We start from the raw sequence: 12,957 nt of genomic DNA on the forward strand, positions 1-12,957 counted from the left end.
TTTCTTCTCACTTCATCTAAGCTTATGTGAGGCTGGGATCAGACCTTGCATGGAGGATGAATAGAGAGGTGTGGGGTCAGCATCCAGAAAGAGGGCACAGCAACAGCCATGTTCAGTTAGTTCAGAGCAGGTTCCCACTGTGAATAAATCACTAGGGGTTAATTGGTGTGAATTATGTCCTCTTGCAAGGAAAGCCTGATCACTGCTAGACCTCCTGATGCCACTGATTTCTTCAGCAGCAAAATAAACTTTACAACCTGTGCCTCACCTGCTGGTGACTGTCATCTTCTCTCATAGCTATTTGTATATTTGAAGAGGGAAAGCAGTAACCTTGTATTCCACCCTTGTGAGGAAAACCTTCTCTCTCTTTACCAATCTGCATTATGAGGAGTAGGAGCAAATGTTGTGTTTCTGCTCAGTTGTTTCATGTCACTGATGGCAGGTAGTAACACCTAGCAGGAGTCAGCTGAAAACCACTACTGGAGGCTCTGAAATGTGACCTTTATTTGACTCTGTTATTGCTGTGCATGATTCATCCTCTGGTGTCCCTGGCACTGCCTTGCCAAACAGCAGCATTTGCTTGGGAATGGGGTGCTAAGGACAGGCCAGTAATTGGAAGAATCTTTGGCAGGGACTGCTGAATTCCTAAAGAAGAGGTCAGTTACTTGTTCTCCACCACCCCCAGTTTTTGCAGTTCAGAGGAGTGATAAGCTGAGTTTCTTTGGAATGGTTTCTACAATGTGCTTTACAACAGAGGGGAATGGCAGCATGGAGGGACACTGCAGTGCCTGGAGTGGCTCAGCAGGCCAGTGAGGGATGGAAGTAAGGTCCTAATCTCAGTGTTCCTGTTGTAGTGCTGTGATTGTCTGTTAATAAAAGTCATGTTTTCTGCCTCCAGCAGAGATGGAATCAGATCCACATGCTGAGGTTTGGATACTTTTCAGATTTCTTAAACACCATCAAGGTCAATGGTGGGAAAAGGGATTAGCACCTTCTGTGCTGTGAATGTGCTGAATGGTGCTGTGATGCAGTGGAAAGGTCTTCAGTGACTCAGGGCTCTGAAGTTTAGCATATGTATGGTAGGATGAGGGGGTTTTGCTAGGTGCTCACTTCTGTAGCTGTGGTTATAACTTTGCAGTAGTTGTGGCTTTATCCTCTTTGCCATGGGGCAGTTCTCAAGAGCTTTAGCCTGTGTGGTTGGACAGGTACTTTGTTATAAGACTGATTCTACTTGGACTTTTTCTATGCCAAAGCTGATGTGAACTTCCTTAGCAGTTTTTTAGTGTTCAGACTTTGCTGTTCTGGTGGTCTGTCACTTTCAGAATCTAGGATTCTGTCAACCACTTCAAAATTTCATTGCATCAAGCTGTCAGGCTTGACTAGCTTTTATGTGTTATTACTTACCAAGGTGGGGAAATTGAATTTCAGGAGATATCAGTGCTGCTGCAAGTATATTCCAGAAAATAGCTGAGTGATCAGAGACTTAGACACTTCTCTTTTATTTGTCTCTGTTCCTTTCCTCATCTATGTCCCTCTCTCCAGCTGCACCCTTTTTTGCTTTTCATGTTTTGTAGTGTTTAACGACATGATTGTTTGAAAGAGATTGATTAGCAACTCTGGATATCCCTTGAATAGATAGAGTAGTTCTGCTTGTGTGTACCTCTTATTTCACTTGTAAAAATATCTTGAAAGGTTTGGGGTGGTTTTTTCCTGTGGTTTTAGCTGCTCAATCAGCAGTCTGGAGAGCTGAGCTGCAGACTGCTAGGAGAAGGAAGAATCTAGTTTGCCCTTCAGTGATTCCTAGTGAAGGAGATGAGCTTGTGCTGAGGGCAGAGTTCATGCACTGACAATTTCTCCCCTTACATACAAAATCATCTTATCTATACTGGAGCATTAGCAAAGGCCACTCTCTTTTTACTTCTTGGCTGGATTGCTGAGGTGGATCAGCACCAGCACAACTGGAGCAGATTCACACTATTGTGTTTTTTAAATGCAGTTTTTAAGTGCTTGTTGGAATTGGTAGAAGAAACAAATAAACTACAGCAAAAATATGTGGTAGAGAAGGCTTCAAATCAAATGCTCAGATGCTAAGCCTGTCTAAATTGTATGGTTAATGCATTCACATTCTAACACATTTGTTGGACTACTCCACATGCATGGTTTGACCTTTGTGGTCAGCTACAGTAAAAGGCAGATTTCAGAATCCTGAAAAATGTGTTAAGAGGTGTCATATTTTAAAAACCCTGGTAAAATTTATTCCTCCTGCCTTTAAATTTCTTGGGCTTTTCAGAAAGGAATCAATTGGACATGCTGATGAGGTGGCTTTGGATAGTGAGTGACTGCAAAATGCGGGACCGTTAGTAATGCCTGTTTGTTTGTTTGTTTGTTTGTTTGTTTGTATTTTGACTGTGTTTAGGAAAAAATGTGAAGAAGCCCCCAAAATCCTATCTAATTCATGCTGGCCTAGAACCTCTGACCTTCACTAACATGTTCCCAAGTTGGGAACACAGGGAAGACATCGCAGAGATCACAGAAATGGTAATTTTTTTGCTTGCACAGATTGTTTTTTCTTGCTAGCAAGTGTGACTTGTGCTTGGTTGGTTGTGCTGTCAAGCACTCAAATTCAGAGGGTGAACCTACAGAGTACAACTCAGGAGTCTGCACAGGATAATTAACAACATAGCTGAATTCTGACTGGGAATGTGGAGAGCAGAGGCATTCCTGGTTATATTTCCATGTAATTTCTCATTCTTTTTTGTTTGAAACAGAAGGAAAGTGCGATCTGAATCATCTCTTAGAGATCTATCAGAGTTTAGCAGAACAAGGGTTTCAATCCTGTGAGACAGGCAGCAACATGCAGTTCTGATCTCTTCTCCAGGCTCCAGGTGCACAGGGAGCAATATGCCACAGAGAACCAGCTGGCTCCAAGAGCTCCAGCATTGACTATCCCACCAGGGACAGAGTCATGGCCAAATTACATGTGACTGCTATAGAAGCCTTCAGTGAAGGAAGGGGCATCTTAAGGAAAAAGACTTTTTCTGTTTTGCAAGTCTTCTGCAGCCATCCTTAGTAGAAATGTTGGCTGAGAGGACAGGATGTCCTTCTGCAAAGCGCAGACCTTTTTCAGGTGTGAGTGCTGCAGGACAGGGCTGTGCTCCTAGGTGAGGAACTGGATGTGTAGCTGTGGGCTCTGTGGGCCAGACAGTGCAGGTTGGTCCCATGCCATCTGCAGGCTGTTGTTGATGGCTTCAGCGTTGTGATGCTCTTCTGTTTTCCTTCTCTTCCTACAGGATGCTGATGTTTCTAATCAGATCATCCTTGTGGAGGATGTGCTGGCCAAGCTGTGTAAAACGGTGTATCCATTAGCAGATCTCTTAGCCAGGCCTCTGCCTGAGGGAGTTGATCCACTGAAGCTTGAAATTTATCTCTCAGATCAGGACTTTGAGGTAAGGAGAGAAGGTGCACTGTTAAGTCTTTGCATGTGTCTAACCATGCTGTGAAGGTATGTGACAGTTCACAGAATCATAGAATGTTAGGGGTTGGAACGGACCTCAAAAGATCACCCAGTCCAACCCCGCTGCCAGAGCAGGACCACACAGGGCAGGTCACACAGGAATGCATCCAGGTGAGTTTTGAATGTCTCCAGTGAAGGAGGACTCCACAGCCTCTCTGGGCAGCCTCTTCCAGTGTTCTGTCACCCTCACAGTGAAAAGTCTTGCTGCCTGTGGTTTTTACTAAGGGCATGTCCTCTGGTTTGAAACGCAGGTTGCGCTAGAGATGACGAGGGAAGAGTACAATGCACTGCCATCGTGGAAGCAGGTTAACCTGAAGAAGGCAAAAGGACTTTTCTAAGTTGTGTTTATTGGAGTGAGCACTAAAGGGATGTTTATTTTCACTTTCTATGCCCTTTAGAAGAATTGTTCCCCACATTTACAGAACAAATAGAAGTAATCTGAAGTTACTAGTGACTACCTGTCTGGAGGTGTGGAATGTTATAAAAGGCCAAGAGAACTCTTTGGAAATGGAATTCAGTTTTGTCTCCTAAAGGTAACATGTTTAAGCTCTGCTCTTCTATGCACTTAAACAGTAGTTTCTTGAGCTACTGCTGCAGGTGTCCTTTGGCTAGACCCAATACTTGCCATTTTGGTTTTTGAAGAAGTTCTCTTTGTAAAGTGTTATTTTGTTAGTTTGTGGATGACAAAGGATTTATATTTATATAAACACATAGAACAAGTATGTATTTAACAATGCAATATATATTCACTTTCGAGACTTTCATGTCCAAAACTACAGAAGGAGCAGCTGGGTAGCAGCTGCTTGTACTGAATTAGCTAGACCACCAATATGTATCTCCTGAAAAGCATTCTGAAAAGTTTCTCTTTGCAATAGCTAAGGAATTGTTCTCAGTGCTGCTTCAGGTGCTAAACTGAACAAAGCATTTGTATTTATAGCATGGATTTCCTGAGAAACTATGCGACTCGACCTTTCTACTTCATTATCCAAAAATGTATAGTGCCTTGGGGGTTTTTTTGTGTACAGTTTATATACAACAAGGGGGAAAAAGAAAAAAAGAGAGGTTGGTCTGCATTTTGAAGATGGCTTAGAAGGGTCTCCTCTGTTACTTTTGTAATAGTAGAAATATAAAAACATCTCAGTTTCTAATACTTGCTGTAAACATTAAACATGTCTTTTGTGATATAAGAGCCGAAAGTAAACGCTTCTGAATAAACTCCTAGCGATGCTTCGACTTGGCATTCTTTTGTACTGTAATCTGGACTATTGTCATTGGAACCTTCCAGAACATGCTCTTCTATCCAAATATTTTAATCTTAGGTACCTGTGGGTGTTGTACAGAGCCTAAAATGTTTGCAAAGCGGATTAATGTAGAAAATAATCGATGTATGAGATAAAATTAGGTTGCGTAACACTTTGATGCTGAACGTTGGAATCGTCACACAACTCCTGTATCCTTTGGGTTTCCCTGTTTTATACCTGAAACCAAAATTATTATGCTGGTTTTCAAACTTTGGGGGAAAAAAAAAATTAATAATAATGATCTTTTCAACCTTTGTGCAATTGCAAGTAAAACTTGAACTGAAAATGAGTGCAGCGTTGTGTCCATTTCTTTCAGTAAGCACCTGAGTCAAACCTGGTTTTATTCAGCTAATTAGGGACGTTGAATAATGGAGTGAAAATGTGCTGCTGTTTGAAATGGTTTGCAGGCATTTGGCATTTCTGTTAACAACTTGTGTTGTTCCCCTCTGCTTAGCTTTGTGGATTCACATTTTTGTTTCTGCCAGCATAAGCCTTCTGCCCTGCAGCCTTTCAGAGCTCCTTCTGCCTCCATTAAAAGGGGTGGCCTCCAGTGGTGCCTGGTGCTGCTCTCATCATCCCCCTAGGCCCAGGGAAGCAAAGTAGGATCTCTGAATGTGCATTAAGACCTGCAGTAAATGTTGCTCCATAGCTAAAATTCATGGGTTTGTTTTTTTGACAGATCAGTTAATAAGTTGTAAGCTAGCCTTTAAGTAAACAAAAGAGCCTAGAAATATACAAGTACTATTCACCTGACCTGAGATGTTACAGGTGAATTTTCAGCACTGGTGTATTTCCTTTTATTACTGGCTTCTGTCAAGAACTGAAAGGAAATATTGCCCCTTGTCCTATCACAGGGCACAAGTGAGCAGAGGCCATCCCTTCTCTACAACTACCTGAAGGGAGGTTGTAGACAGGCGGATGTTGGTCTCTTCTCCCAGGCAGCCAGTACCAGAACAAGAGGACACAGTCTCAAGCTGCGCCAGGGGAGGTTTAGGTTGGATGTTAGGAAGAAGTTCTTCACAGGAGTGATTGCCCATTGGAATGTGCTGCCCAGGGAGGTGGTGGAGTCACCATCACTGGGGGTGTTTAGGAAGAGACTGGATGGGGTGCTTGGTGCCATGGTTTAGTTGATTAGATGGTGTTGGATGATAGGTTGGACTTGATGATCTCAAAGGTCCCTTCCAACCTGGTTAATTCTATTCTAATTGCTTGGTGCCATGGTTCAGTTGTTTAGGTGGGTTGGATTGGATGATAGGTTGGACGCGATGATTTTGAACATCTCTTCCAACCTGGTATATTCTATTTATTCCTTCCTGACACCCAGCCCTCATAGATTTGTACACATTAGGTCCCCTCACTAAACAGCCCCAGGTGTCTCAGCCTTTCTTCATAAGGCAGTGCTCCAGCCCCTTAATCATCCTTTGGATTCTCTCCATTAGATCCCTGTCCCTCCTGAACTGGGGAGCACAGAACTGGCTGCAATATTCCAGGTGGGGCCTCACTAAGGCAGAGTAGAGGGGGAGGAGAACCTTCCATGATCTGCTGGACACACTTCTTAATGCACCCCAGGTTACTTCTTCCATGGCCTCCATCAAGAACATGTTGAGATGTCTGGTAGCTGGTCAGAGGTACTCAGCTCTTTGCATGGGATACCTTGTAAGTTTGGAAATGCAAGGCTTTATGGTGACAAGTTTAATTATTAGGTTTTTTTAAGCACTGAGAGGTTTCCAAAGTCACTGCTGTATTCATCAAAGTATTTTTGCATCCATATAATTTCCTCTTTCACCCTCTCTGGTAATAAAATCAAGCAAGAATTAAGTTTTATTTATTCATGTTCAATCTGTAATGTGGGGGTAGCAGGTTCCTCTGTTTTGATTTTTCCTCTCCACCAGAGAGCTGATTTGCATAGCATGATTGACCTTGTTTTTCCCTCTGGCAGGGTAGTATCATTTGCTTTTCTGTTTTGAAAACACCATCAGCCCTCCAAGTGCTGCTGAAGGGCAACATCCACTCACCCTTAAAGCCTTTGGAATCTCAGCTACAAGACAAGATGAGCCAGCAGCACGTGGAGCTGCGGGCAGTGAAACGGTTCAGTGTTGTCAGCTCTGAGCTCTCCTCATTTTTACACAGTTTGCTATCTCATGTCCCAGTGCCAGGAACTGGGACACAGAACAACTTCCTACTTTGTTGCTTTGCTCATAACATTGTCTAGGAATGCTTCAAAGCTTTGCAGAAAATAGAGCATTTTATTGTCCCTAATATGCTTGCTAGTTATCAAAATGCTTTCCTGGAATGTGAAGCTGGCAACAGAAAGCAAGGCAGCGTAGGGCCTCAGACAGAACCTTGTGTTATGCTTCATCTTTCTGCTACCTTCCCACTCCACAGTGGGGATGCCATTTATGGTTTTAAATTGGAAAGAGCCATTAAAAAATGTCTTGAACTCTTTGTCCCTTCATGGGAAATACAGCTGAAACAGGTTTTGTCTGGGTATGGGGAGGGGGGAGTGAGTTTGTTTACGTAAGTTATCTACCAGTGTTTGCTTGTTTCACATAGACCCCCAAGAACACAAAGTCCAGGGTGAATTTAAAAGCAATGTATCTGGGACAGGGGCTCTGTATGTGACAAAGGCAGTACCTGGAACAGGGCATTCTGCATTTTCTGCTGATCTCGCAGCTTCCAGGCCTTGAGCCATAATTCTTATTTCCTATGGTTTTAAACTGCTCAATCCTCACTCTTCAAAGTGTTGCTTTTTAGTTCCACAAGCATTCCTGCACATGTGAGGATTTGTTAGCAGAGAAATGGACTGGAAATGTGGAGACATTGATGTGCCAAAGCAGCAAATATATAGCTGAAATATTGTAATAATATTTCCCCCCTCAGGTTAAGCCTTAGCATTTGTGCTGTACTAGCCTCCTGCTGGCAGTATTCTTTTGGGTACTGACTTCTGATCTTGGAGGTAAACAAGCACAAGAGCTCTCCACAAACAAGCACAGCCCAAATACCTGTGCATAAGTACAGCCAATCCTAGAAAGAAAAGGATGAGGTAACAGCTGTTCTTGCTGGTGGGAAATCCCAGGGTGCAGGTAGCCTCTCAGGGCCCCTTTCAGCTTGATTGGATTGGCTGCAAATACTACCTAAGTCACCCCAAACTTCTGCTCTCCTCTGCAGAGACCTGTCCATGGGACTGCTCACCATGTTATTGAACCAGAGAAAAGTCCTGGAGCAGAATAAACAATGGTAGTCTCCCCATTTTCCTTGTCACTACCTGATAGCTTCAATGGTAAACTCCCCCAAAGGCTGGCGTTAGCTCAGCCTCCCGCTCTGCAGCCTGTGGCTTGCAGGCTGTGCTAAGCTGCACATTTGCTTTCCAGTGGCAGTTGCTGAGCCACTTGTGCTGTGATAGCAGCACTCTGCTATTTAATCCCTTTAGTTTAGAAATGTGCTGTGCAAACAGGTAATTGTTTGTGTGTGGGGCCGTTGAATGTCTTTACGCAGCCACTAACCAGGTAGTGGCCCCAACACCATCGCTGCTCTGGGTAATAGCAGCTTGCTGCTAAGAAGGGCACCTGCTTCCTAGCTCTATGTAATAAAGTTGCTGAAGTGGTAACACTTTATTACAAGTGCCTCTGTTCATCCACTCTGTGCTTTATGAATTGCTCATGACTTACAGACAGAAAAGTAATTGATTTGGCTTGGTTTATTTATGGGGGCCCAGACAGTGCTTTAGCATTTTCACTTCTACAGCTTTTTCTTTTCTTTTTTTTTTGGAGCTCAAGTCATTTATGTGAGTAGCTTCCAAGTAAAACCTCAGCTAGTTCTAGTGATTTTTGTGTTTGTTTGTTTTCCAGCACTGCCTGCTACCTTCATTTCACTGCAGTCTTACCATTTAAATAAGTGGGTCACTGGGGTTAACTCTTCTGTCTTCTGTCTTTCAGCAATAAGTTTGCTGGTGCCCTACTGCACACTTGTAGAGTATTTTTCCTCTCCTCCCAATTCTTTCCAGGTGGTTTACTAGTGAGCTGGGAAAGATCATTCTCTATTTCAGAATCTGGCTGCAGACCAGAAGCAGAACCACACTGCACCATACCACACTGCAGCAATGGATTAAATAGTAAGAAATGTAGCACATGGCACAAAAGGCAAACTACCAGCAATAGCCTGAAGTGTTGACTTCTGAATGGAGTCTCTAGTTTACTTCAGTATGACAGTTTCCACCAAAACAGACTTGATTTTCTTGCTGTGCTTTCTGATTTAGATACAGCCATGTGTTCCACCAACACGACTGCTAGGTGAATGAAGACTTGCAGGACAGACTTTGTAGAAGCCGATGCAGCATTTAAGGCTGCAAGTAACATGAAGCACAGGACCAGCCAAAATCACACAGAGCAGCAACAGGGATGAGCTTTGTGAGCCCAGAGTGTGAGCAGCAGAGGGACAAGTTGGAGCTCTTCAGAAATGGCCTGTGACGATGAGATCCTCTGGAACCTTCACTGGTCTTGGTACCAGTTTGGACAGAGTAGATACTGCAGAAGAAGATCCATAGCCTGCCCTTAAAATAATGTACCATGACTCCAGAAGGTGAGCTTTATGTAAGACCAAGGGCTAGCAGAGTGTAGCTTTGTGTTTCAGGATCTTACTGCAGCTGCCTCATTTCTGATGACACACAACAGGCTGTGGGAGCCTGGTAGCAGCAGATTGACTTCCAGGTTATAGCTCTAGAGTGAGATGGCCCATATCAGTGCCAAAGTGGAGCTTCTGGAAACACACTTGCACACATGGCCTTGCTCTGTCCCCTAAGGGCTCTCTTATGGGTTTGTTTCTTCCTGGACACCAGATCTTCCTCTTAGCCAACCTCATTAAGAAATGTTGGAACCCTTAATGCAGTATTTTCCAAAGCAGGGTCTGGGCCATGCATGGGGAGGCTGGCAGAACCCAGGGAAGGCAGGCAGAGGATGTTTGCTAATGAGAAAGTGCTCCTGGTAGATGGGATAATGATTGAGCCTTCTTGGAAAGGACAAGGAAAAACTGCTGGGAAAATGCCAGAGCAGTGATTAAAATGTCTTTTCATTTTATATTAAGAAGTGGCTGAAGGCTGTCAGCCTTTTTGCATTTAATAGGAACTTGTTTTTTTCCATGTTTGCACCACCTCTTGAGAGCCACAGCCATAGGATCTTGCAAGGGCAAATGACTGGCTGCTGCACTACACAAAACACAGCTGGTGAGCACTGTGCTTTGTTTCCCAGGAGTAACCTAGGTAACACAGGTGTCACTGTGCTCCTGCCCTCTTACCACCTGGGCTGGCTGGCATGGACAGCCTGCTCACACTGGGCTGCCTCCTCCTGCTTGCTTGCATTGCCTCAGGGGCTTCACCAGGTGCGCTTCATCATGACAGGTGTTTAAAAATCCAGCTGTGCAGAGGTGAGGCAGGGGACAAGAGAGCTCCCAGTCCCTGGGGCAGGCTCAGGCCCTCTCATGGTGGCACTGGGTGTCAGCAGTTGCAGGGCTGAGTGGCTGCTTGCCTCAATTTCCCTGCGTGCTGGCCTGTGGCACCTGTAATTCATTGCTGGGCATGTGTTAAACCATGGCCACAGGAGAAAGTACCTGTAGAACATGGAGCAGCAGAGTGTTGCTGCCTGGCTGGCACATCTCCTGCCCTCATGCTGCTTGAAGCCCTTCCTCTCGGTGCCAGCTTCAGCGAGAGGACTGTTAATCTGTCACTGCCTGCTGCCTCAGGCCAAGGTGTCCCCAGGGATGTCCCTCAAGCCAGGGCTGCAGACCTGGGGGAACCCTTGCCTCTCCTCACCTTGCCCACTGCTGGGGTGCTCAGGAGAGCCTTCATAGAGTGGTTTGGGTTTGAGGGGACCTTTATAGTTCACCTAATCCAAAGTCCTGGCCATGGGCCAGGATGTGTTTCACTTGTAGTGAAAGGGCTCAGAGCCCTGTCCAGCCTGACCTGGAATGTTTCCAGGGATGGGGCTTCTACCACCTCTGCAGGCAACCTGGGTCAGTGTTTCACCACCCTTATCATAAAAATTTCTTCCTTGTGTCAAGGCTGAATCTTCCTTCTTTTAATTTAAAACCATCACCCTTTGTCCTGTTGCAACAGACCCTCTTAAAAAGTCTGTTCTTTAAGTACTGGAAGGGCACAATAAGGTCTTCTCAGAGCCTTCTGTTCACACTGAGCACCTCCAGCTTCTGTCCTCAGAGCAGAAGCGTTCCAGGTCTTGGACTGGTTTTGTGACCTTCTTCTGGACATGCTCGAGCAGGTCCTTCTTGTGCCGAGAGCTCTAGAGCTGGACGCAGCACTGCAGGTGAGGTCTCACTACAGCAGAGAGGCAAGACCATCTACCTCACTCTGCAGCCCCCGCTGCTTTGGGTGCAGCCTGGGATGCGGCTGGCGTGACCTGTGAGCACGCACTGCCGGCCCGTGCACACCTCTGCATCCCCCGGCGCCCCCAGGCCTTTCGGCTCAGTCCCTTCGTGTGACGGAGCCTCTCCACGGCTCTCAGCCTTGCGGCCAGAGGCGGTGCCCGGCACTCCGGCATCTCACCGAACCCCGGGCTCGGGAGCCCCGGGTCAAACCCCGTGCCGCTCCCGCCCCGCCGCCTCCGCGGGCCGCCGCCATGGAGCCGCGCGGCCGGCAGGTGGCACCACCGCCTGCGCTGCCGCCTGCGCCGCCGGCCGGGCCCGGGCTGCCCGCGGAGCGCCGCTCTCGGCCGGGCCTGCCCGCGGCGGAGGGCAGCTCTCGCTGCGGGCATTTGCTTCCCTCGGCCCACGCCGGCGGCAGGCCTGGCCTCCCTTTGCCCCAGCGAAGGCCGTAACGTTTCACTCTGCGGTTCGTCTGAGTTGGTCGTAAGGGACTTTTAGCTCTGCCCTGCGGAGTAACCGTGGCGGGCACGCAGAGCCGGCGGCAGGCTGGGCTGCCCCGCGGGCCGGCTCGGCGGCAGTTTAAAGCAGCCAGGTACTTGACGGAGTGCCCAGAAGTGATCCCGGGGCTGCCAGCTGTCGCCGCCTTCCCCAGGGATAATCCTCCCTTGACGATGTCGGTTGCTGCTGCCGCTGGGATTGGGTGCCCGGCTGCCGCCCGCAGGCTGCCTGGTTGCACCGCCCGGCGCTGGCCGTCACCCTGTGTCCGTAACACTCCGCGCCCAGAGGGCATGACTGCCTGTCGTCAAGAAGCCTCTAGCAGCTGCACTTCCCCCTGACATCCCACCGGAGGTGTTAGCGCTGTCCTGACCCAACTCTTCCCACGCAGGCAGTGCTAATCCCAGTTCGGGGACAGTAGCTGTGGTCACATTGAAGAACACTCCTTCATCCAGAGGAGATGAAACGAGCAAAGCCATCCTCTGGCCATGAGAACTGAAGTGGCTCCTTGGGGCTATGGCCCAGGGGTCCAAGGAGAGGGGAGAGGAATGCCGTCCATGCTGACACCAGCACTTCAGCAGGGGCACTTCTGGGGTGGAACATTTTCCCTGCCAGCTGATTGTCTGGTAGCTGGTCTAAGCAAGTTAGTGCTGAGGTCCCATCCCTTGCAGTACGTTAGAGAATGACTCCCTGGCAGACACACGCTTGGTTTTGTGCCATTCTGTGCACTGGGATAGATGGGGAGAGCATGGCCACCATTTCCCTCTCCCTCAGGACCCAGCAGTTTGGACCAGCCAGGCTGTGCATGGTGGAGCACACCCCAAATGCCAGGTGCTAGGAAATTTGTGATAGCTGTGTGTCAGTGGGCATGGGTAAGGCAGATCCACAGCACTCTCCTCCAGCCCCATCGGCCATGAATGCACACACATGGCTAGTGGCTTTTCCTTCCCTACTCCAGCCAAAGAATTGGCACATTGACTAGAGGAGCGGTGGCTCACAGCTGGCATGGGTCAGTCACAGCTTGCTGGCCCCAGCCACTTAACTTTGAATTCGCTCTCTTGCTGTTGTCTCTTCCTTCTCCCCTTTCCTGCCAGAGCTGCACAAAGAGAGCTGGCAGGGCTGCCTGCCAGCCCAGTGGGCACCACTCACCTTGCCAAGCAGGCCCCCTTCGGTGCCCCCGCCCTGCAACCCCCCCCAGCTGCTTCGCTCCCGTCACCATTGTGTTCGCTTGCCTTTGAAACTGGCAGGAGACATCAGCTATGCTCAGCTGATGAAAAG

At 47.4% G+C, this 12,957-nt stretch overlaps 1 protein-coding gene across 21 annotated transcripts in view; it reads left to right on the plus strand.

Moving 5' to 3' along the window:
* The window catches only part of SVIL (supervillin), a 107,920-nt gene extending 102,816 nt beyond the window's left edge, over positions 1-5,104 (plus strand). For all 21 annotated transcript variants that reach the window (XM_068146193.1, XM_068146183.1, XM_068146179.1 and 18 more), the window contains 3 exons: positions 2,417-2,538; positions 3,291-3,446; positions 3,766-5,104. In XM_068146193.1, coding sequence (XP_068002294.1) covers positions 2,417-2,538; positions 3,291-3,446; positions 3,766-3,852 — 365 coding nt within the window. In that variant the 3' untranslated portion in view covers positions 3,853-5,104. The remainder of the gene's footprint in view (positions 1-2,416; positions 2,539-3,290; positions 3,447-3,765) is intronic.
* Positions 5,105-12,957: the final 7,853 nt, after the last annotated feature.

This window comes from Melanerpes formicivorus, unplaced genomic scaffold (assembly GCF_026170545.1).
Source record: "Melanerpes formicivorus ecotype bairdi unplaced genomic scaffold, bMelFor1.0.p_v2 SCAF_13, whole genome shotgun sequence".
Taxonomy (NCBI): Eukaryota; Metazoa; Chordata; class Aves; order Piciformes; family Picidae; genus Melanerpes; species Melanerpes formicivorus.